Source organism: Diceros bicornis, chromosome 17 (assembly GCF_020826845.1).
Source record: "Diceros bicornis minor isolate mBicDic1 chromosome 17, mDicBic1.mat.cur, whole genome shotgun sequence".
Classification (NCBI taxonomy): Eukaryota; Metazoa; Chordata; class Mammalia; order Perissodactyla; family Rhinocerotidae; genus Diceros; species Diceros bicornis.
The window spans coordinates 13,283,868-13,292,188 of record NC_080756.1 but is presented as its reverse complement, the minus strand read 5'-3'; the positions used below and the strand labels follow the sequence as shown (position 1 = coordinate 13,292,188).

The 8,321-nt window shown below is 36.6% G+C and overlaps 1 protein-coding gene across 1 annotated transcript; it reads left to right on the top strand.

Moving 5' to 3' along the window:
• Positions 1-3,615: 3,615 nt before the first annotated feature.
• On the top strand, positions 3,616-4,557 carry LOC131416519 (olfactory receptor 6C2-like). The gene has a single exon (XM_058559199.1). It carries the CDS (start codon positions 3,619-3,621, stop codon positions 4,555-4,557), a length of 939 nt encoding a protein of 312 aa, XP_058415182.1. The 5' UTR covers positions 3,616-3,618.
• The last annotated feature ends 3,764 nt before the right edge of the window (positions 4,558-8,321 follow it).

Genomic DNA, 8,321 nt, shown 5'->3' with positions numbered 1-8,321 from the left:
AAAACGTTACTGAACAACGACTGGGTTAATGAAGAAATCAAAGAAGAAATCAAAATATACCTAGAGACAAATGAAAATGATAATACGACATGCCAGAATTTATGGGATACAGCAAAAGTGGTTCTCAGAGGGAAGTTTACAGCGAAACAGGCCTATCTCAACAAACAAGAAAAATCTCAATAAACAATCTAACAATGCACCTAAAGGAACTGGAAAAAGGAGAACAAACAAAGCCCAAAATCAGTAGAAGAAGGGAAATAATAAAAATCAGAGCAGAAATAAATGAAATAGAGACTAAAAAAACAACAGAAAAATTAATAAAACCAAGAGCTGGTTCTTTGAAAAGATCAACAAAATTGACAAAGCTTTAGCTAGACTCACCAAGAAAAAAAGAGAGAAGGCACAAATAAGTAAAATCAGAAATGAAAGAGGAGGGGTTACAACAGACACCTCAGAAATACAAACGATTATAAGAGAATACTATGAAAAGCTATATGTCAACCAATTCGACAATCTGGAAGAAATGGATAAATTCTTAGAATCATACAACCTTCCAAAACTGGATCAAGAAGAAATAGAGAATTTGAATAGACCAATCACCAGTAAGGAGATCGAAACAGTACTCACAAACCTCCCCAAAAATAAAAGTCCAGGACCAGACGGCTTCCCTGGTGAATTCTCCCATACATTCAAAGAAGACTTAATACTTATCCTTCTCAAACTCTTTCAAAAAATTGAGGAGGGGGGAAGCTCCCTAACTCATTCTACGAAGCTGACATTACCCTGATACCAAAACCAGACAAGGACAACACAAAAAAAAGAAAATTACAGGCCAATATCACTGATGAACATCGATGCAAAAATCCTCAACAAAATACTAGCAAATCGCATACAACAATACGTTAAAAAGATTATACACCGTGATCAAGTGGGATTTATTCCAGCGATGCAGGGATGGTTTAACATTCGCAAATCAATCAACATAATACACCACATTAATAAAATGAAGAATAAAAATCACATGATCATCTCAATAGATGCAGAGAAAGCATTTGACAAGATACAGCATCCATTTATGATAAAAACTCTGAATAAAATGGGTATAGAAGGAAAGTACCTCAACATAATAAAGACCATACATGACAAACCCACAGCTAATATCATTCTCAATGGTGAAAAACTGAAAGCTATCCCTCTAAGAACAGGGACCAGACAAGGATGCCCACTGTCACCACTCGTATTTAACATACTACTGGAAGTCCTAACCAGAGCAATCAGGCAAGAGAAAGAAATAAAAGGGATCCAAATTGGAAAGGAAGAAGTGAAACTGTCACTATTTGCAGATGACATGATTTTATATATAGAAAACCCTAAAGAATCCACCAGAAAACTTTTAGAAGTAATAAACGAATATGGTAAAGTTGCAGGATACAAAATCAACATACAAAAATCAGTTGCATTTTTATACACTAACAACAAAGTAGCAGAAAGAGAAATTAAGAATACCATCCCATTTACAATTGCAACAAAAAGAATAAAATACCTAGGAATAAACTTAACTAAAGAGGTGAAAATCTGTACACCGAAAACTATAGAACATTTCTGAAAGAAATTGAAGAAGACACAAAGAAATGGAAAGATATTCCGTGCTCTTGGATTGGAAGAATTAACATAGTTAAGATGTCCATACTTCCTAAAGCCATCTATAGATTCAATGCAATCCCTATCAAAGTTCCAACAACATTTTTCACAGAAATAGAACAAAGAATCCTAAAATTCATATGGAACAACAAAAGACCCCGAATAGCTAAAGGAATCCTGAGAAAAAAGAACAAAGCTGGAGGTAGCACACTCCCTGATTTCAAAATATACTACAAAGCTATAGTAACCAAAACAGCATGGTACTGGCACAAAAACAGACACACAGATCAATGGAATAGAATCGAAAGCCCAGAAATAAACCCACACATCTATGGACAGCTAATCTTTGACAAAGGAGCCAAGAACATACAATGGGGAAAAGAACGTCTCTTCAACAAATGGTGTTGGGAAAACTGGATAGCCACATGGAAAAAAATGAAAGTAGACCCTTACCTTACACCATACACAAAAATTAACTCCAAATGGATTAAAGACTTGAATGTAAGACCTGAAACTGTGAAACTCCTAGAAGAAAACATAGGCAGTACGCTCTTCGACATCGGTCTTAGAAACGTCTTTTCAAACACAATGTCTGACCAGTCAAGAGAAACAACAGAAAAAATAAACAAATGGGACCACATCAAACTAAAAAGCTTCTGCACAGCAAAGGAAACCATCAACAAAACGAAAAGATAACCTAACAATTGGGAGAAGATATTTGCAAACCATTCATCTGATAAGGGCTTAATCTCCAAAATATATAAAGAACTCATGCATCTCAACAACAAAAAAACTAACAACCCAATTAAAAAATGGGCAAAAGACCTGAACAGACATTTCTCCAAAGAAGATATACAGGTGGCCAACAGACACATGAAAAGATGTTCAAAATCACTAACTATCAGGGAAATGCAAATCAAAACTACAATGAGATATCACCTCACGCCCGTCAGAATGGTTATAATTAACAAGACAGGAAACAACATGTGTTGGAGAGGATGTGGAGAGAAGGGAACTCTCATACACTGCTGGTGGGAGTGCAAACTGGTGCAGCCACTATGAAAAACAGTATGGAGATTCCTCAAAAAATCAAGGATAGCACTACCATATGATCCAGCCATCCCACTGCTGGGTATTTATCCAAAGAACTTGAAAACACCAATTTGTAAAGGTACATGCACCCATGTGTTCATTGCAGCGTTATTCACAATAGCCAAGACTTGGAAGCAACCTAAGTGCCCATCAAGGGACGAATGGATAAAGAAGCTATGGTATATATACACAATGGAATACTACTCAGCCATAAGAAACGATGAAATCCAGCCATTTGTGACATCATGGATGGACATTGAGGGTATAATGCAAAGTGAAATAAGTCAGAGGGAGAAGGTCAAATACCGCATGATTTCCTTCATTAAGTAGTAGATAATAACAACAATAAACAAACACATAGGGACAGAGATTGGATTGGTGGTTACCAGAGGGGAAGGGGGGAGGGAGGAGGGTGAAAGGGATAATTCGGTACATGTGTGTGGTGATGGGTTGTAATTAGTATTTTGGTGGTGAACATGATGTAATCTATGCAGAAATAGAAGTACAATGATGTACACCTGAAATTTTTACAATGTTATAAACCAATGTTACTGCAATAAACAAAAAATTAAGAAAAATAAAAATAAAAATAAAAAATAAAAAAATAAAAACATTATTATTAAAAAAAAAAAAAAAAGAGCAGTAATTTTCAAGGCCACAAGAGAAATGTCCCATAAGCTTAGCTTCCCTGTGGTACACTTCAGTGGAGTTGAGGGAATTACTTCAACAAAACCCAATTACCAAGTTAAAGAAGGCAATGCATGTGACTGGAATTTTGCTTGGAATTCATAGACACTGTCTGATTCTGTCATATTTTGACCTTGCTCCTCAGATCCAATTTCTGTGATTTTTATGTGAAGACTGAGCAATAGTACGAAGTCAGTGATGAGAAACCATTCGGCAATAACGACGTTCATCATACTGGGTTTGACAAATGACCCACAACTAGAGATTTTGGTTTTTATCTTTCTGTTTATCACATATACATTAAGTGTAATGGGGAATCTGACCATAATTTTTCTAATTTTGGTGGATTCTCACTTAAAAAAAGCTATGTATTTTTTTCTTCAAAATTTCTCTTTCTTAGAAATCTCATTCACAACTGCCTGTGTCCCCACATACCTGTACATCATATCAAGCAGGGACAGAACCGTCACCATCAAAGCCTGCTTCAGCCAAATATTTTTTGTTGTCCTCTTTGCAGCTACAGAATTTATCCTCTTGGCTGTGATGTCCTATGACCGCTATGTGGCCATCTGCAAACCCCTGCATTACGTGACCATCGTGAGCAGCAGAGTCTGCAGGAATCTCATCGTATGTTGTTGGCTATCAGGTCTATTGATTATCTTCCCGCCTCTTGGCCTGAGCCTCCATCTGGAATTCTGTGACTCTGTTATTGACCATTTTTTCTGTGATGCTTCTCCAATACTGAAGAATTCATGTTCAGACACATGGTTTATAGAGCAGCTGGTTATAGTCTGTGCTGTGCTAACCTTCATAATGACTCTTATTTGTATAGTTCTGTCCTACATATACATCCTTAGGACAATTCTAAGATTACCCTCTGTCCAGCAAAGGAAAAAAGCCTTCTCCACCTGTTCTTCCCACATGATTGTGGTTTCCATTACATATGGCAGCTGCATTTTTACGTATATCAAACCTTCAGCTAAGGATGAAGTGGCCATTAATAAGGCAGTTTCTCTGCTCACTACATCTGTTGCCCCCTTGTTGAACCCTTTCATTTATACCCTAAGAAATAAACAAGTAAAGCAGTCTTACCATGACACCCTCAAAAGATTTCAATTTCTTTCAAAGAAACATTGAATTTTATAGCTATATAACTTTAAAACCATAAAGAAATTGGGAATGTAAATTAAAACACAAAATAAGTTATCAGCATACGGAGGCAAATTAAGCCATTGGAGCTGTGCAGTCTCATAATGTTGAGGGGCAATAAAGATAGTTGAGAGGAAAGAGTAAAAAAGAACTGTGAGGGACCCAGTATTATACAGATTGATACTTCTCTACTTTTCTGAAATTTCTATGTCTTCCTAATCTACATTTCAATCCACTCCTTTTTAGTCTTCTTAAATATGCCTTAGTCATTTGTCTTGTGTGTTTAATCTAATCTGTCCATGTCACTGCTTTCGCCTCTTTGCAACATACCCTCCTTCAAAGTGCTTTCCCTTGTCAGGAGCATAAGAACATTGATTTTCAGGAAATATAAAGCTGCCTTCATCTTCAACTCCTCCTTATTAAATACTGTCTCACAATAAATATGTAGATTTGCTCAAAATTATAGTAATATTCCTTGTCTCTTCTAATCTGAACTTATTAAAACATATGCAAGAAATCATTAACATAAACAAAAATGTAACCAAATAGTCTTTAATGATAATTGATAGGCTTCCTCTTCTGAGTAACCATTCCAAAAACAACTAATAAAGCCAGGTAAAACAGAAAAATCATTGACTAAAGACATCAAATTGTGTCTGAAACAATGAGGACCAGAGGAGCTGAGATTCTGGAAAGGGCAGAAATGTGCAAGGATAAACCAATTGTAAATCGCTGCTTTTGCCCTTGAGGGCATTCTCAGACTCTTGACTGTGGTGGATTAAAGATACTTGCAAATTCTTTGTTACTTTCCCAATCAGAAGATGTAGTTTCTTTCCTCTCGCTTTTAATCTTGACTGGCTCTATGACTTGATTTTGACCGTTAGAATGTGGTAGAAGTGAAGTCGTGTGACTTCAGAGATTAAGTCATTGGAGCCTGGTAGCTTCCATCTTCTCTTTTGGAACATACGCTCTGGGGGAATCCAGGTGTCATGTGGGAAGTTGAATACCCTGAGCTTGCCATGCAACGAGGGAGCCCAAGCTGGCCTTACAAAGAGGCTGTGTAGAGAGAGATGTTTGGTCAGCCCCCCTCTCATCCAGCCATCTTACCTGTGGTGACATGTGACTGAAGAAGCCATCTTGGACATCAGTTCAGTTCAGCTTTCACATGATTTCAAATCCAGTCACCACCTATTACAATGAAATGAAAGACCCATGTGAGAACCACCCAGCTGCCCCCTGTCCACTCCTAGAATTACAAGTGGTAAGAAATTGTTTTATCCACAAAATTTGGGGTGATATGTTATACACAGCAATAGACATTCAAAAGTAGGGTACAGGGAAAGTGCTTTGCCTGGGCAGAGGGCTACCAGGGAACCAGCAGAACTCTTGGTGGTCTAGTAAGGCTAAAGAAACCGTACTGGACACTTGAGATGCTCGAATGAAAAATCTTCAAGCTGTAGAATTTTGAGTTTTTCGTTTCCGTGTGTACAGTTATTTCAAGAAATGTTAACTAAAAACTTTTTAAAAACCTAGAACTTAGATATAAAAATAATGGATCAAAAATAATTTGAGCCCCAGTGAAAATATATTACATTTTCAAAGATTATGATAAGAACGATAGAAGGATGGAGGAAATATATGTATAGAGAGACTCTAAATTGATTAAGAAAGCCAGTTTTCAGTCAGACTGTTAAGTGTCTGACATTTTATATATTATTGCTAAATTTCAAAACAACATTTTACAAAGTAATTTTAAAATCTTGTTTTACATTTAGATAAAATGAGACTCATGGAAGTTAAGTAGTTTTATAAGTGACGGATCGATGATCAAATTCACTTTTGGGTTTTTTTTGTGAGGAAGATCAGCCCTGAGCTAACATCCGTGCTAATCCTCCTCTTTTTTGCTGAGGAAGACCGGCTCTGAGCTAACATGTATTACCAATCCTCCTCCTTTTTTTTTTTTTTCCTCCCAAAGCCCCCGTAGATAGTTGTATGTCATAGTTGCACATCCTTCTAGTTGCTGTATGTGGGATGCGGCCTCAGCATGGCCGGAGAAGCAGTGCATCGGTGCGCACCCCGGATCCGAACCCTGGGCCACCAGTAGCAGAGCGCGAACACTTAACCGCTAAGCCATGGGGCCAGCCCCTCAAATTCACTTTTATGTGACTCCAAAGCTGTGTTAATATCAGTACCTGATATTACCTCAAAGACGCACATTTTATTAATGACGTAATTTGAAGGCTGACTCAAGAAAAGCCTGCATTTACTGAAATAAGAAAATTTAAATCATGAAAATACCAAGAAATTTTAGAACAATTTTCTATGTTTAAAAGTTCAAGACAAATTTATTATTTAAGATATATGAAGCCGGCCCAGTGGCATAGCAGTTAAGTTCGAGTGCTCAGCTTCAGGCAGCCCGGGGTTTGTGGGTTGGCGTACCACGCTCGGCCCACACACTGCTTGTTAAGCCATGCTGTGGCGACGTCCCACATAAAGTAGAGGAAGATGGGCACTGATGTTAGCCCAGGGCCAATCTTCTTCAGCAAAAAGAGGAGAATTGGCAAGGGATGTTAGCTCAGGGCTAATCTTCCTCACAAAAAAAAAAAGATATAATACATCATTGTTTTAAAGTAAGAATTTTTATTTGTATTTTTCGGTTTTATTGAGGTAATTGACAAAGAAAATGTTGAGATATTTAAAGTGTACATTGTGATGATTTGATATACTTATACATTGTGAAAGAATTTCTCACATCTAGTTAACACATCCTTCAACTCACATATTTATCTTTTTTCTTTGTGAGAACATTTCAGTTCTACTCTCTTAGCAAATTTCAGTTATACAATATACAGTGTCATCAACATTAGTCACCATGTTATACATTAGATCCTCAGATATTAATTCATCTCATAACTGAAAGTTTTTATCACATTACCAACCTCTCCCTATTTCTGCCAACCTCCAAACCCTGGCAACCACTTTTCTACTCTCTGTTTCTATGAGTTTGACTTTTTGTTTAGATTTTACATATAAATGATATCACAAAGTATTTGTCTTTCTCCGTCTGACTTATTTCACTCAGCAAAACGCTCCCAAGGTCGATCCAATTTGTCACAAATGACAGGATTTCCTTCTTTCTCATGGCTGCATAACATTCCATTGTATATACCACTTCTTCTTTATCCATTCATCCACCAATGGATACTTAGGCTGCCTCCATAGCTTGGCTATTGTGAATAACGCTTCAATGGATGCAGGAGTGCAGATATTTCTTTGAGATCCTGTTTCTGTTTCCTATGGATATATACCCTGAACTGAGATTGCTGAATCATACGGTAGTTCTATTTTTAATTTTTTTAGGAACTTCATACTGTTTTCTATCATGGCTGCACCAATTTAAATTCTCACAAACTGGGCACTAGCATTCCCTTTTCTCACCATCATCTCCAACTCTTATTATCTCTTGTGGGTTTTTTGCTTTTTTTAAATTTTTTAATTATTTTTATTGAGATATAATTGACATATAATATTACATTAATTTCAGGTGTACAACATCATCATTCAATATTTGTGTTTATTGCAAAATCATCACCACAATAAGTCTAGTTAACATCCATCACCACACATAGTTAGAAAAATTTTTTTTTCTTGTGATGAAAACTTTTAAGATTTACTCTCTTAGCAATTTTCAAATATATAATACAGTATTTTAACTATAGTCACCATGCTGTACATTACATCCTCAGGATTTA

What these genes read in the sequence shown, in the direction of transcription:
- LOC131416519 (XM_058559199.1), top strand. Translation starts at nt 3,619, where the DNA reads ATGAGAAACCATTCGGCAATAACGACGTTCATCATACTGGGTTTGACA.